Here is a 24291-nt window from a genome sequence, read left to right as displayed (position 1 = left end):
CAATCATCTTTAAAAGGGCCTTAGGGAACCCTTTTGATGATGGCATGATGGTACCACAGGCATCAATAGTTAATAAGACATGTTCTGCCAATTTACTCAACAAGAACCTTGTTGGAAAAACCTAAACCTAATCTCATGGGTTTAAATGGTGGCAATTGTAGGGTTGTACTTGTTTGTTTCAAGTGATAAATCTGTATTTTCTGTATCTGTATTTGTGATTTCTTAGGTTATCAGAATGAAAAGAAAAACATGTCAATATGAATAACCATCTAATATTTGCTTGTTTAAATGTGCTAAGCAATTTTCATGAGGTGTACTTACTTTTTCATATGACTGTACAATATTCATGAAGCGAAGGGGTCACTGTAGTATTTTTCCATAAACAAAGTGAGTGTGGTCACCCCAGGTAATCCCAAAATGAAAATAAAGAAAAAAAGCCTGAAAAGGGAACTAATCTCACCTATGAACTGGTAGTTTGCAATATATTATATTTATGTTCCTGGATTCAAATAGACTTTAACGGACACAATAAAATATGAATATTTTAAAGAATTAATACATTTCTTTTAAAAACAACTATATCCCTTTAGATTTTGTGAACTGTAGCCAGACATTGTGACAAGACATATTGTGAATACATATACACTAACTAAATCTTAATACAATGTTAAGACAAATGTAAATGGTTAACATATAGAACCATATTGCCTAAAAAAAACTGATTATTGCTTTGAACTTATTTACACTGCGGTATCGGGGCCAATTTACACCATTGCATTGCATTACCATGCAGTATGGCAGCCCAGCGGATCTTGTCTATGGACGTGGGCTTCAGTACAAAATTGCTGAGTTAACTTTTTCTGATAGGTTGGGCAGCCAGGGTAAATATATAGATTGCCCTAGCCAACTACGTTACCAAGCTATTGCAGTGCAATTGTGTGATTGGGCCCTTAATATTGCATAAAGTGGGTTTTTTTGGGAAAAGAATCAGTAAAGTCATTGAGCATTCTTGGTCTTGGTCTCAGGTGTTATGGAGCGTCTCTCGTTCTTCTAGTTCATGTGGAGCTGGGTGAGACCGCTCTTTGTAAAACACATTGCACAAATCCCATCGTTTAGAAAGTATTTTCTTCATAAACAAAAACTGTGCCAGATAAGACATGACGATGATGGTAATCAGACTGACCAGCATGGTAAAGGTTTTGAAGGGAAATAACTGCACATAGATTCCATCTTCGAAAATGCAACCAGGGTAATGGAGCAGAGGGGGAATTTTAAGGGAGTTTTCACCTCCCAGGAGACGAAGAACCAATCCCAAGAAGAATCCAGCCATGGATCCATAGGTATTTGTGCTGGGAAGGAACAAGGAACAGCAAAGTTGAGGGAACACAAGGGCGTACACCACTTCTCCGCTCAGGAACCATAGGTCGTACACAGAGTTTGAGAGGAACGCCAAGCCTGTACCTGCAGAACCCAGCAAGATCATGGAAAGGCGCATGACGCACAGAACTTCCCGATCAGAAGCCTGGGAATGAAGAGAAAAGGAAATGAGGGAAATGTTCAGCAATCAGTTTATGTCCATCATTATCTGTGTTTATCTGACTGTCTGTTAATGTCTATCAATGTCTTGGGATGTGGGTAAGAAAAGTCTATGGCAATCAATATTTTAATGGTGGTGCTGAGTGCATTATATTGAATATTGTGGAAACAGTAGAATCAGCACTGGGATACAGTGGTTAGCCTTCGTTATGGATGATCTCTCCAATTAAGAGATGAGTATGCACAATTGTCCCTCATTTCAGTAGGTAGAAGCATGCAATTTTTTTCTAATAAACCCATTGGCTAACTCTACATCCAGATAAAACTGATTCCTATAAAGCCCTTTATTTCAGATTGCATACAGCTGTTTTAGGCTTGTTGCCTATCATCATTGCAGGGCATGGAACCAAGGCTCCTATGGTGTAGTGGTTAGTGACCAGTAAGAACCCGTAAGAAAGAAATGATTTGCAATACACCACCCACTGTCCTATAATGAGAAATAGTCCTTTTCTTATGATATGTAAAAAAATAAAAAATGGATATAACACCTCTGCTATTAAGGCTACACATGGAACATGGAGGGCTTTTTGACTTTTATCAGGCAATAATAAACTCAAATACCAATATATACCACACATGCTGTTTATTATGGCTGTTTTCAGTGCCTGATCTCTTCCACATTTGAAGTTCAAATACCATGCTTGGGGTTGTACCATAAGGTGGTGGCATGAGGTCTACTTTAGTACTGGAACCAAACTCCTCTCCACCTATGAAGTTGGAAAGGAAAATGAAGCATATGGGCCTCCCCTTTCCTGTGCATATCCGGCCCTGTGTCTTGGTTCAGCTATAGAAGACCCCATAGTTGAGGGGCATGGCTTCTTTCCCAAAAAATATGGTTTTGGGGGGTTTATTAAATGGTTATATACCAACATTGACTCTTTCTCAAAATCATTAACAAAATGTTACTGCAGAAACCCAATACCATGGATCCTTTCTTACATCACCCTGCCATCTAACAGCCGTTAACCCTTCAGTCTAAAGACTCTGCCAACTTAGATTTCAGTCCCTACTAGAACTTTTCCTATTCTTCAGTATTGTATATTCAGAAGTTATTTGCCCCACGTAACTTCACACTGGCACAAATGTGAAAATTTGGGTTCCTCTGCACAATATTCTTCCAACCACTTGGATATTGGTTGTTTATTCCCCCTAGTACTTCTATAAATAGTCCCCGTGGGACTATTTATAGAAGTACTAGGGGGAATAAAGAAGAAGTCTTACACGGGCGAAATGCGTCAGAGGACAAATCCTGTTAATTATTCTACATTCTTTCTACATACTATAAACTCGATAAAATCTATATACCCAACTGAAATTATGGTACAAAACATCTGTAAACCCTTGTGCTTTTATTATTCTACTGAACTGTGGTTTTACACTTGCCTCTCCTTTTTGAATACTCTTCCATAAACCTTTGATTAAGTACTAATTTTGTTTGTATCTAACAAAATGTAAATAAACACAAAGACATGTTAGAAAAGATATATTATTGAAAAAAGTCCCTCATCTATGGACACCCACTGTTGAGGGAAGGCATGGAATACATACTTGTTGTCCCCCCCCCCCCCCTCCCTTTTTGGCCACATCAATTTCAATTCTTTTAGAAGCTAAGAATGCAGCTCACCCTCTTCCTTAGCATCTTCTTGTAAATGTTGTAGGCAAACATGGAGCTGGCAGACAGAAGAGAGGAGTCTGCAGACGACATCACTGCTGCTGCGATGGCACCTAACCCCGCCACTGACACATACGTCGGGCAGAGGTATTGCAATACCAATGGAAGGATCATGTTCGACTCATTCCTTTGATATGGTGGGGGCAAACCATAGCTGGTCTGGTTCCAATCTAGAAAAAAAGGTCAACCTTTGATACCACAACATGCTGCATGAGAACTGACCAACTTAAATTAGACAGATATTCAGAGACAAATTACTTCCAAAATGGGATCATATACTGATACTATAAATTTAAGGAAAAAAAAAAAATCCGACTGGAGTCAACAATACATTTTAACCTTTTGGTTATTTTTTTAAACTGAACCATATCAATCACTGAACTATTATGCAATATAAATTAGTAGATGATGCAATGTGCAGAAATTTGCTAAGTAGATTCTGGTAAAAGGTAACTGAACTCAGACAGACAGAGAATGATGGGCTAGTTACCAGTATTACCTAAAATATATACAGCCAAGTTTTCCCAATTACTGACTTACTTACCATACCTTACTTTGCACTTTGTCTGTGTGGGGGCAGGTATTTAGATAGGGATAGAGCTTGGTCTCTATTGCTAGGGGGGGAGAAGGGTATCAGGGGTCAGTGGCACCTATCCCAAAACAAATCCCAAGTGAAAACATTTTAAAAATGCATGTGGTTTTTACATTAAATGAAGTTAAAAAATAAGTTTTTAAAACCAATAGAAAAGGGGCAATTTGCGTTCGAATTTGCTCATTTTGTCAATTTTGAGAACATTTTGAGTCAATTGTCACTATTTATTGTTTGCACTTTTATTGATTTACATATTTGGCATTACTTTTAATACATGTTTCTCTTAGAGGGAAACATTGCAAAAACACGCATAGTTTAAATAACATGCTTGGGGATGCACCATACAGACGTACATAGTTAGGTGGCATGGAGTCCCCTCTAGTATTAGAACCAGACCCATCTGCAGGTATGGATACCAGGTGGCAATAAAAAAGCAGCATCCAGGGCTAAATCATGCCAATGCTTTCTCTTAACAATAAACGACCCTGTAGTTGAGAAACATGAACACTTTTTCATGGTATGGGGTTTAGAGGGGCTTTAAAATATTGGTAGCAATATGGGTAGCAACTACTGTTTGAAAAATCAATTACCTTAATCATTCACAAAATACAAATACACTCAAATACACACTAAGGACAGTAAATTATTGAAATAAAGTCCCCCAACTATGGGTTGAGGGAAGGCATGGAATACATGCTTGTTGCTTCCCTTCTTTTTCTTGCCACCCAGACTCCATAACTGGAGAAGGTTCTGGCTTCCATAAATAGGGGGGGCTTGGTGACAATATCATGTTCATTGTATTTCAAATACCTTGAAAGTCTGGCAACCATTGTAATACCACAAATGTCTTTTCTGATTTTTTTACCTAATATACCCAACTTGGATCACATATTGTCTGGACAATTTAACTTTTTACTTCCTACAGATATACCATATACTTATTCCAATGAGTCATGATTTTCCTGCTTCCCAAAAATGTACCTTGCTTCCCTATTACTTTTAATATTATTTTCATTAGGCAGATTTTGGTATAGTCAGTGAGTACTAACATAAACCATAGCAAAAACATAATTAAATGATTGAACAACATGGCAGGCATGGTTTACCCTTACTGGTTCACAGTTAACAAGTTTGATTGGATGTTCCCAAACCTCACAGCAACCCTATTCCTGCCTGGTTCACCCATCACTGTCCTCTTTGGACGGCTGCCACCAGCTCCTTCTGCTTTATTCTTTCCTGTTATCAACCAAAACATGGACTAAGTATTATTCTCCCTCAGAGACTTTTGATTACAATGTTGGAAGGGATTGTTTTGATTATCACAGAATATCAATATATTTAATTAACACAGAATATCCCTATTTAAAGTCTGTATTTGGGTTCTGTTTTGGAACTTCCTCTACAGGTTAACTAGCCTAACTGTGTATATTACACCATCAACAACTCTAACAACTAATCCATAATACCCAATTAAGATATAGTCCAAAGTGCATTTAGATCACTATCCCCCCTTTTTTACTATTCTGGCATTTGTTTGCAAGTTCAATTACTGATCTTCTATCCTAATAATTACATCGTCATCTGGTCAATATACCAAGGTCTCAGTTCCTCTGTTGAAGCCCATGAGGGCGAAACGCGTCGGTGTAGACCATGAATAAGAAACTAATCATATTGACCCTTACTTCATTGGGGTTGGTATACATCATAACCAACCCGATGTAATATATCTAGATTCATAGTGTCAGAGTACTAAACTATATATGTGTGTATGTTAAGACATTTATTTTACTTTATTGAATAAAAATAAAAGATTTGAAATAATTTTATACTTATATTGCCTTAAAGAGACACTTTTTCCCTTTATCCTCTCCTTATCTTACCCATCGCTGTTCTTAAACATTTCATTTCATGAGAATGTCTCGGTAAGTTATGCTGTCTGCATGTTACCTGTAGAGGCGGCCACTGCACCAATGAGAATAGAAGGGATCCCCAAGACTGCGCAGAAAGCACCTGCAAGGTAAGACGTTACCATTGCTTGCCTAGAAGAGGATGCAGCGAGAACTCTCTGAAAATAAATTTGCCATGCAATGCCACCCAGACTCTGAAATGACAAAATGTGCCAATAAACCAGAAAGTGAAACAATCTGTTATTTCATTATATATAGGTTGTAAAATAAGATGCTTCAATGAAGGGCTGTGAGCTTCCTTCTGTTTAACAAAATATACAAAACAATAAAAAATGATGTTGTACAGAGGAACTCTTCTTTTTGTCCTTGGACTTTTTTAGATAATACATGATGTGTCACTGTATTGTATTGTTGTCATTTGGGTCTACCAGAGAAAATAACAGGTATATTAAATAAATATTAAAAGGTTTGAAAGGTTTTATCCTATAAGTCAGTGTTTTTCAACCTTTTTTGTAGCTAATTCGGGACATATTTTACATTGAAAAAATCCTACGGCACACCACAAAGTAAAAATGTTACTCCGTAGCTAATTTTCTTGTCTCTAAGAATAAACAAGGCAATTAATCTCCCTAGCGGTCTGATTCTGGCCATATTTCCACGTAAAAAGGGGTACTATTTTTTGCATGGAAATTTACTTTCCATTGTAGGCCTATAATTCTTAGGCATAACTCACCGACACATGTCTATTAGTTAATAAATGTAATAATAAACTTAAAAAAAAATCTGTTAAAAATAAAAAAATAATGTATAATGTAATATAATTGTACAGTAGCATATATAATATATATATAATATAATTATATATATATTATATGAATGTTTTTTGTATTGGACCCAATACAGCTATTTTGTATTGAATCCAATACAAAATTATTTGAATTTTCCGCCGCTAAGTCCTGGCCACACCGACGCATGTACCTATGTCACCGGGAAACCCCGTAGGACGTCTCTGCACTTCACGGCTTGAGATCGGAAGAGGCAGATGTGTCCCCAGGACCTGCAGGGACCAGCAGGATGCCAGGGGACAGTGACGGAACAAGGTAAGTGGGTTTTTATTCTGCTTTTAGGTACCTAGAGTCTGACTTGGGAATACCGATTTTTGCATGGAAAATCCACCCCGAGTCAGACTCGGGAATACCGCTAGGGGGGTTAAGCTACCTACTGCCATCCACTGACATGAAAGAGTATTACATTACTCTTCCAGTCACTACAGCACAGACACTCGACAATGGTCATTGGATCACTTCCCACGGTACACCTGAAAATCTCTCACGGCACACTAGTGTGCTGCGGCACAGTGGTTGAAAATCACTGCTATAAGTGACTCTAGGACCAAAGCACTGAGTACATTTCTGCAGTCCAGTCTATTGATTTGACCATAACAATTGAAGGAAATTATTACTGACATTATTTACAGGTTTTTTTACAGATAAATAAATAGAAATACAAAAACAGAAATGCATAGCAATAGTTAAAGAGGAACTAAACTGAACAATCCCTAAAACAAAAAAATACACTTACTTTAAATCCCGCAGGGCAGGCCGATCTCTCCATGTCCGTGTCTTCCATCGGTACCGGCGTCGTCCCGGCATCTGTCCACAAGCCGGCGCTCTGGACACCCTCATCTTCTCCTCCTCTTCCTGTTCTTCTTGTTATGTCACTCAACCCAGACATGAGATCGAGTGTCATAGGATTGAATAAAAGAACTTGACGATCCCACTGCCCATGCTTGAGATCAGCAAATTTTTCTCCTCTAACGAAAAAGCCTCCATCTGCGCATGCTTGAGATGCTCAGACATGCGCAGAAGGAGCACCAAAAAGCCTCCTGGGATGCGTGACGTAGGTATCCCAAGAGGCTTTGTGCTCCCATTTATTAGGGACAGTGCGGCACCCTTTTTTTTTGTTTACTTAACATAAAAGGGTTGTGTACCCTTTTATGTAAAGTGACATTTCTGAGTTTAGGTATGCTTTAGGGGGAAAAGTTTATAAGGTTTAGCTAATAAAGGATTTAGCAACAAATGGGGAGGGTGAATCTCCCCAGCTCAGTCACAGACCTGACTTCCAACCAAACGTAAATATTATGCAAGAAGGCTACAAACAGTTTTAAGTTATTATTGCTGTCTATGCCCTTATTTTCTATCTGAAAAATACCATCTTTCAAGTCCAAAATTAAGTATAAGGATAACTTCTTTGTTTTTCTCATGACGGTACTTACATCTGAGTATTTTTTACATGACAGAGCTACAAAGAAGTTGGTGCTAGAAATCTCTGTTGTGCCCATTATGGGTGACATCCTACTGTGATGAAGCTCTAAATGTGGAAGTATCCCCATACTTATATATTATGACCACCAGCAAAATACAGTACTTTGAGGTGTGGTTGTTTTCTTTTATGAACTAAGTGGTGCCGTCTAGGAAAAAGAAGAAGAAGAGGATCCATTGGGCCTGATTTATGAAAGCTCTCCAAGGCTGGAGAGGATAAACTTTCATCAGTAAAGCTTGATAATCCAGCAAACCTGGAATTAATTTCCTAAATTCATTTGTTCTTTGCTAACAAATGTTTCTAATCCTAGACCAGATCTATTCCAGGTTTGGTGGATCACTCAGCTTCACTGATGAAAGTGTATCCTCTCCAGCCTTGAAGAGCTTTCATAAATCAGGCCCATTATGTCAATGAATAGTCTAAAGACATGCCGTCCATGTCTTTAGACTATTCATTGACATAATGGGCCTAATTCATTAAAGTTGAGGGTTGTATGCTAATAATTTCTTCTTTAAAGCTAAATTAAATATTGTATAAAAGAACACAGTCCTATATTGTGTGATGCTGAAATCTCTGAGAAATGTTCCCAGCACCTTGTTGAAACTATACCATGAAGAATTACAGCAGTTCTAAAGGTTCTAAAGGGTGTCCAACCGGATACTAGCAAGATGTATCTATAAAGTGGCTTGTAAATGCATGTCCATGCCAATATAGTTCAGTAACCAAACCTCAACCCTGGGACCTTTGCACGGCAGCAGACTGGGGGAAGGAGGAACAGCACTTTGAGCCACCTGTACTCTTCTATTTTGCAAGGTGATATAAGCCTCCCACCCTTAACATACATAAAGAGCACCTGAACTGCACCTGATCATTTCATTTCATTACAATTACTGACTTACCATGCCTTGTTCACCGACATTTGTCTGTGCAGAACTGGCCAATTTGTTGGAGTTTGCTTCTTCATGTCAGGGTTACCCTCCCGATGACATCTTACTTTTCTGCCTGTCATGGACCATGAACTTGGCATCCTCTGAGTCTTGTGCCAGAGCTGAATAATGGAACCTAACTGCAGGTCTATGCACTCACTGTCTGCTGGAACTATCCTCTGCCACTAGTGCATGCATGGTTCCAACACAAGAGATTGGAAGAGTGAAAGAGTAGAGCAGGACACATTTTGTAGATGAGTTCCAAATCCCACTAATATTTTATATTGTTTCCCTTCCCAACACACACACTGGACACTAATTGTAGTTAAGTCTCTCACCTCACTGACACCAATGTTCTATTCTTTTCTCGCCACTGACACCAGCATGGCATATGGCATGCTGAAATGCCCATCCAAAGCAGTGGTCCACAACCAGTGGTCCGCGAACCACTGGTTGTCTGAAAGAAAATTATGGTGGTCCGTGGCTCTGTCCCCCATATGGACACAACCCGCCCACTCTCCCATCATAGGCCCAGACCCGTTTGCCAAACATCCTGGGGGGACAGTATCTCAGGGCTGTAAACACAATTTTTGTTACATCCACAGCTTTGCGCTACTGTCCTCCCGGGATGTTTAGCAAGTATGAGCCTGCGATGGGAGAGTGGGCGGATTCTGGCATCATGATGTCACTCTTGGGGCAGTTTCCTCCTTTTTGATTGACACACAGCTCCCTGTGCATATGCGATCTGGCTTCTTGGATATAGTGATCCGTGAGGTCAGAATGGTTGGCCATCACTGAAAGTCTCCATTGGAAGCCTATATGCCACTTGTCACCATTTACCAGTCAGTGCCTAAACAAAGACCTTAATGTCAGATTCATCAAATATTATTTTAATAATAGCTAACGATTATCCAGACTTAAAAGTACAATAACATGTTAAAATTAAATGCTATATCATTGATTTGGTTTACTATACTTTCAACCTTTTACTAGAAATGGACACGTTCATGGAAAAGGAAGGGTAAGAGTTGAACTTACTTTTTCCCAGTACAAATACTGTATATTAAGAATAATATTATTAATGTGCAAAGTGCAATTACCCTAACAACCCATCAGAATTTACTTTATACATACAAGCTGACTATATTACCTGGAGTATACCCAGTTATTATATATATATGCTGGATAATGACATGTCTTTGCACCATGAGAACAGACATACAGGACATAATAAACTCACCAGGTAAGCCAGATCATCCAGCCATCTTGCAATGTACTGTGACTGTATATTACCAATCCAGGGCTCTTGGAACACTTTATTCACTGCTGTGTAAGCAATGTTTTCAGATGCAGAATTTAGAAGAGCAAATGGTACACAAATCCACTACGTTTAAAATAAGACAGATGATTAGTACACATTTAATATTTAATGAGCGTTACAAACATTAAGGAGATTAGCTTCCTCTAATCTCTAATCTGTCATTTCAATATCAGGTATTTTAGTCTCAGCTCGGAGTTCATACAGACAGCTGATTGTGTCCCACCTCGTATACCAGGACTCTGAACTCCAATGTGTGCAAAGCACTTTTACCATTGTCAGGTCATACCGGGGCCCAGAGAGGCCTATACAGGTGCATTGGGTTATTATCTTTTGTTTTGTTTTGTAGGCATTTGTAGAGCATACATTTATTAGATACATCACGAGTGTCTTCTTAGTGCATTATGCCAAACTAGGGTAATGAGGCCTCCAAATAAAACATTATTGACTTTGTGCCAGACTCAAATAGAGAGATATGTGATAATGTGTGAGCAAATATTGCAATGCACAGACATCACAGTGGCAATATCTGGGTAACACTGTGACAAGGCTTAAGAAACTTTGAAGGAAACACACAAAAAACAATGCTTGTACAACAAAATCGTCAATGGTGGCAATTCAAGGGCAATAAATGGGCAATGGTAGCTATATACAGGAAATAAATGAGCAATATTGGCAATATACAGGCAACAAATAGTTGGAAGTAGTACTATAGGGACAAAAAATGGGAGGATACAAAAATATGTGGATAGCAAATGGACAGTTGTGAGACATTGGGCCTGATTTATTAAAGGTCTCCATTGCTGGAGAGAATACACTTTCATCAGTGAAGCTGGGTGATCCAGCAAACCTGCAATGGATCTGGGATAGGATTGAAAACATTTGCAACAAATAGCAAATGACTTTGAAAAATCCATTCCAGGTTTGCTGGATAACCCAGGCCCTATGTGGGCAAGAAACTGGCAACCATAACAATATGTCGACAACTATCAGTGGTAGCAAATCATATTAAAATGCAGTTCCCTACCTTCTCCTATCTGGCACTCCAACTGCATGCTTTAATTCCCATGGCCACTCGTATGTTTTCAGTGACCAGAGGAAGGTGCAGGGAAAGGTGATAGCATACCCTGCATCTGCAGAATACCTAAATCAAGTGCTGTAACCTTTGTCTGCATGGAGTCCAGACTGTTTGCAAAAATGTGCATTTTAAGTCATAAATTCTGTTTTCTACCTTAACTAGAAAAGCTCCATGTCTGGTGTCTGAAATGTATGGGCACTGTGGGTGATTGTCTATGGGTATGCAAGACACCAATCAGCAATGCCTCTAGTGACCAATTAATCTCATACTTGATTTAATGTTTCAGGGTGCTATAACGAATATTGTAGATAATGGACTTCCAACCAAGCATTTTTCAGCTATGACAATGACAGTGGATAAAAAAAATCTGCATAATTTATGACCATATTGCCAAATCACCTTTAGCAGAATAGCAGTGTGCTTTAGGGGATTGGATGGAATCTGGGCAATTGTCCAGGGCCCTCACCTTTTCCAGAACTCCAGTTGACAGTCGTTGATGGGTATAAAGAGGAAGTACTGAGACACAGGTTGAGTTTTGGGGGCTTGGGGGGATTCTGGGCACTTGTCCAGGACCCCCAACCTTCTCCAGAGCTCCAGTTAGCAGTAGTTAATTGGCTTAAGGAGGAAGTACTGAGATGCAGGGTGACTTTTAGGGGGTTTGGGGTAGTTTGGGCAATTGTCCAGGGCTTTTACGGAGCTCTGGTTGGCAGTATTTGATGGATCTAAAGAGGAAGTACTGAGATGCAGGGTAAGTTTAGGGAGGATGGGTGAAACTGGGCTATTGTCCAGGGCCCCAAAATTCTCCAGAGCTCCAACTGGCAGAAGTTGATGGGTTTAAGGAGTATTTACTGAGATGCAGGGTGACTTTTAGGAAGTTGAGGGGATCTGGGCAAATGTCCAGAGCTCCTTTCTGTAGTTGTTGGGTATAGAAGAAAGTACTGAGATGAAGGGTAAATTTTAGATGATAAAGGAAACTGGGAAAAATGTCTAGGGTTCCCACCTTCTCCAGGGATTCATGTTACAAAAGAGAAGGGCGTACCAGGAGGTAGAATCCTGGCCCCACTCCATATTTCCTCAAGGCCCAATTTCGGATAAAACTGTTGAGATGGGCTTACTAGAGCAATAGGTAAAAAGTGGCACCAGTATGGTCAGTGGTGCAGATAGAACATACAGCAATGATAGGCAATCTGCCAACAGTTTTTGTATACTGGGTGTATTTCACGTTAGTGTTATGCCTGGAGCTGTCCATCAAGGCATTTGCCTACAAGACCCTATAGTAAACATTGGGAGAATTAGGGCTTTACTCACCAGACTGACCATCATGAAGAGAAGTTGAATAACATCAGTATAGGCGACAGAATAGAGTCCACCAAGTAATGTATACAAAATGACTGTACAGGCAGAGATTATGATGGATATGTAACCGCTTACATCCAGAATGACTCTGACTGTCGCTCCTACAAAAACACATCAAAGATCAGTCCAGGAAATGTTCCAGAATTAGGATCATTGTAACTCAAATCACAAAGCAACAATCAGTTAGCATTGTTTACAGTTTTTGTATACAAAATATTGCATGACAATTCAATGTAAGCCAAATGTAAATTTTGTGTGCAAATGCAATAAAGGTTTTCTTAAAGTCTAGGTAAAGCTGCGTACACACTTCCAATTTTTATCGTTGGAAATGAACAACGAACGAACGACGAACGATCGATTGGGCAAAAATCGTTCGTAAAAAAAGTAACCAACGACGCCGACGAACGAGGATAGTCGTTGGAAATAAACGACCGGACCGGCGGATCGGATTGGACGACGATCGTGTGACCATCTATCGTGTGTACGGTCGTTCATTGATCGTCCATGGTCTGAGCATGCGCGGTGAACGAACGGTCGCTCACTTCCTGTGGTGCACGTCACTTCCTGTATCGTTCAAACGATCGCATCTATCGTGTGTACAATATCTGCGAACGATCGTGTCGTTATCTGTATGTACAGGATCGGTGCTATACGATCGTTCACAGATATCGTGCAGGATCGTTCGTCGTTCGTTTACCAACGATAATAATTGGAAGTGTGTACGTAGCTTAACCCCTAACTGATGATCCCTAGTAGTTCTTATCATGAAATTACAGATCAATCAGCCTTTATGCTGTGTAAAATAGACTAGGGGTGTTGGTCGAAGTATTTAAGCAAAGAATAAAAAATAGGAGGTGGTACACTTTTGGGAGGTGGTACACTTTTGGGAGGTGGTACACTTTTACTTTTGCCATTTGCCATTTGTATTTATCTCCCATTTAAAAAGTTGCTCATGGCCCTGAAATACCTACCTAGAGATGCTAGGATAGAAGCAAACCAGAAAATATCACCCAGCAATGATGGGATAAACAGGATACTGCCCATTGTGTCCCCAAAAGTTTCCTGGAGGGGATCCATCATTGTCACATAATTTTTAGACCTCATTGGCTTTACGAAGAAAAGAGCACCTGGAAGGTAGAAATACATCCATGATGTGGTTTGAAGAAATAAATCATATTTACAGGCAACTGTATATACTTTATGGTATATGAACACCTATAAACCTATTGAGTCCAGGTGGTTTTAGTGAAGGGAACTGTTAATGGTACAGCATACAAAAACATTTTCAACCTTGTGGTACCAGTTTGGGAAAATATCCTTACTGTTCAACCATGACCTTGTCCCCGTGTATAACATGCAACATATTGACATGGTATGATGGATTTGATGGTGTGGAGGAGGAACTAGAGTTCTGACCTCATCTCTACTGAACACCTTTGGAATGAATTGAAATGCCCATGGTAAAAGGGCAAATCCATATTAAAGTCCATGAGTTCGAAATGGGTTGTCCAACAAGTTCACGCAGGTGTGATGCTGGATATCCACAGGTATCCACAAAGGGAGGAACGGAAAGGAGGTAGCATAAAAATGATATTTGCTTTGTAATTTCCATTCTCTGACTGATATAGGGGGGGGAGGGGGTCACTGCTATGTGATTTGGTCCAGTTCTGCAAACAAAAAGAAAAGTAATAGCTAACTATCTGCCAGCTATAGAGAAAATACTGCCCAATATAAGTATGTAATATTTTTATCTAACTAATAAAAAGAAAATATTTGTTTTTGAGTCTAAAAAGAAAGAAAAACAATGTGCAATACAACTTTACATTCCACTGCAATGTTGAATAGATTAGAGAAGAATTAGAATTTCTGGCAGATGTTTTTACTATCTTTGTCTCCATTGGGGAGAATATCTTCAGCAAGGACTCATTGCAATAGGGCTCTATAAATTGCCTTTTTATTTCTACATTGTAATGTAGAACAAATAAAAATTCAAATAGAACTATAGTTTTGCATTCAAAAATTGGGAGGAGGCTGGATTTGTATAGCAGGAGGGACAGGCAATGTCCCTCCTACAATAAAACATACTTAGCTGCCTGTTTGCAATCCTCTTCTTCAGCTCAGTGTAGGATGCCGGGATATGTTGGGTATCCCAATATCCCCTGGGCTTGAATGAACTCCTGTGCACATGTTTGGAAGTTAGGTCATCCCAGCTGACCAGTCAAGATGACCATAGATCCGGAGGAAAAGTGGATGAAAGTGTCAGCACCTGCAACGGAGCGAGGGCAAATGAGTGAATACAAAAAATTGCAATTGGGCAGGTACTTTTATTTTATTCCACTGCCTGTCCTTTCTGCAATAACACACCTGCCTGGTTGCAATTTTTTATTTTTGGGGCTTCGTTCCACTTTAATGTCCATCGCTCTGGCATTGAAGTGTTAATTACTTGATGAAAACTTGAACCGTTTTTGCAGAAAGAAGTAGCAGTTGTCCTGGAAACCCGCCAGATTCTACTTTAGAGAAAAATCAATTGAGATCATGTACAGAACAAGGCAGCAAAAACAAATTAATGCCGCTACTTCCACATCAATATGATAAAAGATTTTCCAAAGGTAATCAAACAAAATCCAGGATCCCGACTCTGTAACCTATCACGTATCTCTATTATAGGAGATGTTTATTGACAGCCTCCGGGGGTATGTGTGTGCATAATAGACACCACCTAAAGCTGCCATATCGAACCTAAATATGGTAAAAGTGAATCTATCACAAATCTGAGCATTTCAAATACATTTTAATTTATGTAAAAATATTAAGAAGTTAAATAACCAACCACATCATCATGCTAATATTAAAATATTCTGTTTGGCATTCTACTTTTTTGGGTCTTTTGGGTTTATGCACCCCAGATCCACTGTGTACTGGCTGATAGCACAGATACTGCCTAACATTTCAGATCTGTGAGTTTTTACTTGTGTCTAACTGTAAGTTTTTTTCCCCATCTTTACTATAAGGTATAGACCTTATAGTAAAGATGGGGGAAAAAACTTACAGTTAGACACAAGTAAAAACTCACAGATCTGAAATGTTAGGCAGTATCTGTGCTATCAGCCAGTATTTTCAATATGCAGTTGGCATCTGATCTATAAGGGATTCATTTGCATGGCAATCCCCCTCAATTAGGAACAAATTATTGTGACCTGGCAGGTCCTTTAATGCAGAAGGAACAGATGACCTCTCCCACCTGTCCTTGTTTTGTTGTATATGCCACCATCTTCATTCGCCCTTCTACCGGGTGTTGTATTTTTGGCCATCTTGATTGGCTGGACTGGAATGATCTAACTCCCACACATGCACAGGAGTTCATTCAGTCCTGGCAGCTCTGGCCTGGCATGTCTTGGCATCCTGCACCAAACTGCACATGAACAGCTCAGTGTTCTTGGAAAAGAAAGTTGTGGAAAGGCAGGTAAGTATGTTTTACTGCAGAATTGACAATGTCTGTCCGTTTCTGCAATAAAGACTGGCATGATCACAATTTTTGAATGTAGAACTATAGTTCCGCTTTAAAACACAGGTGTAAACTCTACACCTCTCCAAACCTGGCTTCTTAATAACCACCACCCAAGGGCATACATAGCTCAGATTAGGTGAATGAATCTGAAAGTGAATTTAATGCTGCCTGTATGGTGCAAAAGTATTGGCAAGGGTGGAAATGTGAAAATGTGAAAAATGGAAAATTGTGAAAATATGTAAAAAACAAGCGGGCAATCCTGACAATCATAAGTGCAGACAACCAACATGCAAGAGGGCAATAAATGGGTAATTTGTATGATATCCTGACAATAATCTGGCCATTGGAACAATATGTAGGCATATAATAGCAATAAATTGTATTATTGTATTGTATTGCATTGTATTATTATGTTGGTAACTAATTGGGAATTATGACAATATGCCCCAATGACAATAACAGTAACAATAGTACTAGTAAAGACAATAATGGTAACCATAACATTTTGAATTGGAGCTCAGTCTTCCACCTCTATTACCTTTCTGCCAGGGTGGTATGAATAGGAGACTTTCTTCTGCAGTTCATAAAGTTTGCTTTTAGAGGTTAAGATTTATGTGACAATAGAGTGGAGCTTGAGCAGAACAGCTTACAACTTATTCCAACTTTCACCTCTGGGGAAGACCAAGAAAGCTCCCATGTATGTTTTCTACTCATGCATAGAGAACATCAGACAAGATTTCTGCACTGAGGCTGCAAACATCAAAAATTGCCGCAGCAATTGAAATATTATTAAAAGGTACCAGAATAGGGTTTAATTAAAAAAAATTATATGGCTAGGGAGATTTTATGATAAAAAAAATTTCTTTTAAATAAATTGTTATGTCAAACTGTACTGCCAACACTAATAAATATTGTAGTATAATTGAAGTTCTACCTTCTAACTATGATTGGTAATCATATGATTAGCCTAATGTCCACATTGAATTCCATGTTCCCTTGGGCTATCAAGGATCCGATCCTTTCTTCCAACAGGCATACTGTGGATCCTAACAAATAGGAAACAATAGTAAAATATGAAAGCTGTGCTTACCGATAATAAATGTTGCTGCAAAGCCCAATGGAGCATGAACCCAGGCAAGTCCCCTTGTAGGAAGATAGACAATCTCAGCTGTACCATTAATATAGGCTCCACCAACCCAGGTAGCTATTTAATAAAAAAGAAAGAGAAATAACTGTATATAGCATGATGAAATAATCAAATTATTTGTACTGGCATTTTAGTGAATGTACAAGTGGCAGGGGGCAAGTGTGAATGTGTATCTGAAGCGGCATTCAGGGAGAAATGTTGAACCTTAAAACTTCTACATGTCCACTCAAATTATTTCCCTTGCCATAGTGAGAGATGCTGTCTCTGATGCTGCCCCTACCTATTGAGGGCCAAATGATTAGTTAGGGGTATTTAAAGTGAATTTTAATAACTATGAAAAAAGCTGATATTCCCATTTCAACAATATTCCTGAAGAAGTAGAATATCTGTGAAGCATGTTGAGTAAAAGTGGAAAACATAGGGAATATATATTGTCAACAGACATAAACTGAATTGTATTGTTGTGATTGTAAAAAAAACATGTTTTCTTGATTGCTTTCACATTTGGGGGGAAGAAAAAAATATTTTAACTGGAAATATTAACCTCCTGGGCGGATCATTTCTGTTCGGATTTATATCTCTAAAAGCCGTACATTGTTTTTTATGAAAATCAATTTTACAGTATAATATAATAGTATAAGTATAATAAAGTTTTAAACACAAAATCATGTCAAAATAATAAATTAAATACATTAAAAAAAATTTAATAATAAAAAAAATAAATTTGAATAAAATAATTAAATGATAAGTATTGTACAATTGCCTAAAAAGTCCCTTTAAAGTTCTCATTTTGGGAAAGTATTTTTTTGCATATTGTTTATTTCTGGAATGTTGGCAACCTGTTGATTTATGACCCACTTCTCCAATATTTGTGAATAAAGTGTACTGAATTTCCACTTATCACACTTACATTGTACAGGTGGTGGCAAACAGTCTCCAGTCTAGATAGATAAATCATTTCCACTTTACTTTGTAACGTGTACATCCCTTATTCCTAAATTACAGGTAGTCCCCGGGTTGAGGACATCCGACATAAGGACGCATCCTAGATACAAACAGGCTTTCCTGCGTGCGAGACGGAGGCTATAGGGGGAGGAGGGGGCAGTTTGCATGACTTGCAGAAGAAATCTTTTGCTAAACAAAGGTCTGAGCTCTTTCTGCAGCTTGTAACTCTATAATGACCAAGACAAACTCTGCAGCTGTTTCAAAGCACAACTTGCTCTAAAAGTTAACCCCCCTAGCGGTAATCCCGAGTGTGACTCGGGGTGGATTTTCCATGCAAAAAGCGGTAATCCAGAATCACACTCGGGGTCGCTAAAAATTTAAAAAAAAAAACACTTACCTTATTCCCTTGGCATCCCCCGGCATCCTGCTGGTTCCTGCAGGTCCTTGGGAAACTTCTTTCTTCGGCGACTGCAGAGACGATCTTCAGGGTTTCCCGGTGATGTCGGTGCGGGTCAGAGGAGCGGCAGGAAATTTAAATAATTTTGTGTTGGATTCAATACAAAATAGCTGTAGTGAGCCCAATACAAAGAAATCTTTATATAATATATAAATAATTATAATATATATATTATACATGCTAGTGTACAGTTATATTACAGGTTTCTGTATTTTTTTTAACAGTTTTTGTGTTTTTGTATTTAAAGTTTATTAATAAACGTATTAAATATTGGACATATTTTGGCGAGTTATGCTTAATAATTATGGGCCTACAATGTAAAATAAATTTCGATGCAATAAAATGTAACGCTTTTTGCATGAAAATACAGACCGAATTAGAACATTAGGGTGTTTAACGAATGTCTGGGTTCCATAAAGATTTTTTTTTTTTGCTTTGTTTGTGAATAACTCACAGTGAGGATTTTATACAGCAACTGACACCACGCTGCCTAATAATATGTTGAGACAAACATCTGTCCTAATTATGTTTATTAACCTCCTGGGCGGATAATTTCTCTTCGGATTTATATGTCTAAAAGAGGTACATTGTTTTTTATGAAAATTTATTTTACAGTATAATATAATAGTATGAGTATAATAAAGTTTTAAACACAAAATCATGTAAAAATAATAAATTAAATACATTTGAAAAAATAAATGTAATAATAAATTTAAAAATAAACTTTGACACTTTATTATACTCATGCTATTATATTATACTGTACTCAACATACTGCTTTTAGACATAAAAATGTAGTGTATTGCCATCAATACAGTTATTCTGTACTGAATGCAATACAAAATAATTTGAAATTCCCACGGCTAGGGGCTGTACGTGCCAACATCACCGGGAACTCCCAGGAATAATCAGCAGACTCGCCAGGGCACAGATCGAGGAAGAGGATGTGGCCAGAGGATGGCAGGAGCCTGGAGGACGCGTGGGACGCCGATGGGACCAGGAAAGTGTTTGTTTTTTACTTTTTTAACTACTGATTTCAGCTTGTTTTTTTACCCCGGGGTTAAACTCGGGGTTACCGCTGGGGAGGTTAAAATAATGTACCTATTCCAACTTACATACAAATTCAACTTAAGAACAAATCTACAGTCCTTATGTTATGTAACCCGGGGACTACCTGTATAAACATTTTTTGGTGTAATAAGTAGGGCTCCCTTTAACGTGACATACACATATGCTTTACAAATTAGTAATCTAGCTTTAAATAAGCTTCCACTGACCTTCCTAGCCTAATTCACTATGGCGCAATTCATGCTTGAAAAGAAACTAAATTTAGTTTGGTACAAGGTGCTTTTTGTGTGTGTCTCTTCTGGCAAAAGATTTTTCCCCGACCTGTTAGTCTTAATTTTTTTGTGTACATTTCACCGTATATGCATAGTTTAGTGTACAGTGTTGACATGATTCAGCACCAGGATGGAGTAATTTCCATGTGCATGACTACTGAGATGGAAAAAGGCTCCAGAATACTCAGAAACACTGGATACACTGAGATGCAGTGAAGCTTGAAGGGGGTGCAATCATTTTCACATTGCACAATATTCTAATAAACTTTATGTGGCCCATATTTGTTGATTTTGTCTGGCAGTTCAAACTATTTCCAGTTCAAACTTAACAACAAAAGCAGTGAGGTTGTTTAAATCTGGTCTCCCAGTTCTCTTCCTGTTCATCTGCTCTATTTGCGTTGCATTCCTATGACAGAGCGGGTAAGGTTGAGAGAGAAAAAAGTGTGAAGCCTCCACTGTAAAATTTAAGAATTAATTATTCCATAGTGGCTACATCAATTGATGTCAGTAAGGGCTAGTTTTGATGTTTATTTCCTGGGGGAGGGGTGTAGGAAATTTTGATTGGTCTTTTGAGAGCACCATTCCTAAGTACATTTTGGTGTTGATGTAACAGAGGGTTTGTGGCTTTTGTAAGATGTTACCAATGTTTTCCAACCTATTAGTCTACAGCTTGCATAAAATCACATGTTAAGGAGGCCTTTCTTGAAAATTTCAGACCTCATTTATAAAAATAAACTGATAATAAAGAACAAGTCCAATTAGAAACAAACATAATGCAAAGAAGCAATAAAGTATATCAATATAGAATGCAGAAAACTAATATATACAGTCTGTAGGAAATAAGGGAGAGGAGAAATGTCACTGAAACCTCTAAATACTTCCCCTGTTGAAGTAAATTGTACCAGGGTTTTTTTGCCTTCCTCTGGACCAACTATGTCTTATGGGGTTTATATCTGGGATATGTTTATTTCCCTAGTGGTTAAACTGTTTATTTCCCTAGTGATGGACTAATGTCTTTTTTCAACCCAACCTACTATGTAACTATTATGGGTGAGTAAGGTTCAGGGTGACAATATTTTTAATATGAAGCCAAGGTCAGGAACACAGACATATGACCTACCGTAAATTGACCAGCATTAAGTTTAAAAAACAATCTTACAAATGTTATATTACTGAGAGGAATTGATGTTTGAAACACATCAGCAGAGGAAGTGAGCCAGTCAACAAAGTTATATTTATATTAGTTTAAAACTAACAAAAACAAATAAAAATCAAAAAGGTTCAGATTCGATGGACCTGTTTACGGTTAATGGAAGAAAGATCATGTCCTCTGCTCCCCAGCCAATGGCCACAGCAGGGTGGACTAGCAGATGTGGACTCCATTGGATAGTTCAGAGGTGCCAAACTCTGGCCCGCGGGCCAACCTGGTGCGCAATGTCCTTTTTTTTGGCCCCCAAAGGAATCCTAAATATGAATTGCGGCATTGAGATAGTGCCGCTACTACAGTTCCTGGCATCACTCGTGTCTATATACCAGCGGGCTCTCTGCCTATGCATGGCCCCGCATTGGACTGTTTTATAGACCCAGTGAATCGTAGTAGCAGTGCTATTTCAGTGTCAAGTTTGGCCGGCAAATTTGTTTAAGTTTTAAATTTTGACCCACTGTGTATTTGAGTTTGAAACCCCTGGGATAGTTAATGTATTGGATGGTGGACTCTTTTACCATAGCACAAAGCCTTCCTTTTACAAGTTTTTTTTATTACTAATAAAAATAAGTATATTGCTCCTTGTTTTTGTTTAGATTTTAATATTGCTTGTGACAATAAATAGTACTGGTAATGGTTAGTACTGGTTTGATTTCACTGTTATCCAGGCAGGCTGTCATTTCAGGCAGGTATATGCTTGGCGGCTCCCATTAGGCTGCATGGAATGCACTTAAGGATGACAAATTGTTCTATGGGCACTTCTTGCCAGTGAGCCAGCTAAAGGTTATAGATCATTTTTGTTATTTTTAATTTTATGTAAACTTTTTCTTTTTATATAGCTTTTTTGATATCTTTATTTGGGGAAGCATGGAGGCCCAGGGGTTAGCACTCTGCTCTTTGCAGCGCTAGGTCCCAGATTCAAATCCCAGCCAGGGCACTATCTGCATGGAGTTTGCAGGTTCTCCCCGTGTTTGCGTGGGTTTCCTCCGGGTACTCTAATTTCCTCCCACATTCCAAAAACATGCAGTTAGGTTAATTGGCTTCCCCCCAAAATAGACCTTAGACTGTATTAATGACATATGACTATAGTTGGGACATCTTATTGTGAGCTCCTATGAGGGACAGTTAGTGACATGACTAAGGACTTTGTACAGTGCTGCGTAATATGTAGTTACTTTAAAAATTCTGTGCAATAATAATTCATATTATGTCTAAACAGAAGTTACCGCCTATAAAACTATTTTTGTGGCTGAACAAGAAATTATTTTAATTATCAAGTATTATCATGAATGGTAAAGACTAAAAATAAATAATATGAGGCTTTATTTGTGCTATATACAAAGGGTTCCGGTTGTGCATTTGTGCATTTGGCAATTGGAGCATAAAGGAATTTTGCATGGCTCCAGCTACAGTTCTACAAAGAAGAATAATACTTTTTTATTTTTAGAATAGGGAATGGAATGAGACATGGTAATCCTTTCTCTAATAAGAAGACTCTACTGTGCTATTGGTTAATGAGGAAAATAATACATTAAAGCATTAGCTGATGAACTTGATGGGGAGGTTATTGCAAAGCTTAAGAAATAAATTTAGATTTTCATATGACTGCAGCTGCCTCTTATTCTGCATCCACTGATCATTTTTACTGAAGGTTGCTTCTACATATTAATTTTGACTTATGCATTTTTTCATTGTAGTCTGTTTTAATTATCTATACTTATTCTAAATTTTCTTTAAAATTATAACAATCATTACAGTAATATATACAATTCAATGTATCAATCTCCAAAATACATTTACCATTTTTTTGCAGTCCTTAGTGCCATTGGAGACATAAATTTTAAGCATAAGTTTACTTTTAATCATTGTAAGAATCATTGCTTTTAAAAATCCCAGAAACAATACAGAGAAAGTAAATAAATAAATATATATAGTAGATATTATATCAGGTTTTATAGGAAATTATAACTTGCTTCTGTCGCTGTGCCTCTAGCTGGACAGTATGATAAGGCAAGTAAACATACAAAGATATATAACAAAATATAAAATATGATATATAAAAAAATTATTTTTTGAAAGATACAATTTTTCATGTACTGAATACAGCAAATATTAGTTACATGCAGTTAACAGAATTCTATATTTTTTGGAATAGTAGTACTTTAAATTTTTAAGACCCATAAAACATTCCTGATGAATTTTTCTATTACAGTTTTCCTATGTAAAAGTCAAGTAATGATCTTACCAGTCGTTGTAAAGAGTCCCACAAGCATGTTTAGGTTTCTTCCTCCAACAATGGCTACCTCTGTCTCCTTTTTGTTCTTTTCACTCTTTTTGGCTTTCCAAGCTGCCCAGAGACCGGTGATCAGAGTCATTGCATAGAAAACAATGACAGCTATCAGCCCAGGAACATTGAGTGCCATTATTTCCCACAATAATTCCTCCAATAATTCTTTTATAGTCCTTCTAGTTTAGGTGAGCCTCATTTACTGACAAGTCTTACAGTATGAAATTCTTTGCATTTTCAAACACGCACACAGCTGATCTATATATTGGCTCAACATGTGCTACAGTAATGCTGGGTCAGCTTCACGGATGGACCTCCTGTCCTCTTGTAGAGAAGAAAAAAAAACAAAACTTTTTCTTGTCCCTCCAACAAAAACTTGCCAGAGAGGAGTTGTTTGGCTGCTTTCCAAAAGCTTCATTCACATGTCGGGAAAGAGAAAAGCTTGTATGTTCAATTGATGTTTGTCCCTGTATCCTATTCTTCTCATTTCCATTCAACTTTTTTTCCGGGCGTCTACGCCGTTGAGTCAACCGATTTTCTTATATTTTTTTTACAATACTTTAATTACAAATGCAAAAGGCTTGTAACCAGCCTTTTAGGTTTTATAGACCTGAGCACTGTCCTGTAGGAAAATGT

At 38.1% G+C, this 24291-nt stretch overlaps 1 protein-coding gene across 1 annotated transcript; it reads right to left on the bottom strand.

The window, feature by feature from the left end:
- Positions 1-471: 471 nt before the first annotated feature.
- Positions 472-24030, bottom strand: LOC140324573 (high affinity choline transporter 1-like). The gene is made up of 8 exons (XM_072402607.1): positions 23614-24030; positions 17366-17479; positions 13739-13894; positions 12720-12868; positions 10256-10399; positions 5808-5961; positions 3221-3438; positions 472-1522 (listed from the first exon to the last, which is right to left on the bottom strand). The coding sequence occupies exons 1-8, from the start codon at positions 23789-23791 to the stop codon at positions 1022-1024; spliced, it is 1614 nt and encodes a 537-aa protein (XP_072258708.1). The 5' UTR covers positions 23792-24030; the 3' UTR covers positions 472-1021.
- Positions 24031-24291: the final 261 nt, after the last annotated feature.

The sequence above is a fragment of the Pyxicephalus adspersus genome, chromosome 1, assembly GCF_032062135.1.
Source record: "Pyxicephalus adspersus chromosome 1, UCB_Pads_2.0, whole genome shotgun sequence".
NCBI classification, from domain to species: domain Eukaryota; kingdom Metazoa; phylum Chordata; class Amphibia; order Anura; family Pyxicephalidae; genus Pyxicephalus; species Pyxicephalus adspersus.
This window is presented reverse-complemented; position numbering and strand designations above follow the sequence as displayed.

Excerpts from the sequence above, each read along its gene's own strand:
- LOC140324573 (XM_072402607.1), bottom strand. The coding sequence starts at position 23,791 with ATGGCACTCAATGTTCCTGGGCTGATAGCTGTCATTGTTTTCTATGCA. Across the intron at positions 13,895-17,365 it reads TGCAGCAACATTTATTATCG|GTGCTCTTTTCTTCGTAAAG; the intron begins GTAAGCACAGCT and ends TCTACCTTCCAG. Across the intron at positions 5,962-10,255 it reads TGGATGATCTGGCTTACCTG|AGTCTGGGTGGCATTGCATG; the intron begins GTGAGTTTATTA and ends TTGTCATTTCAG.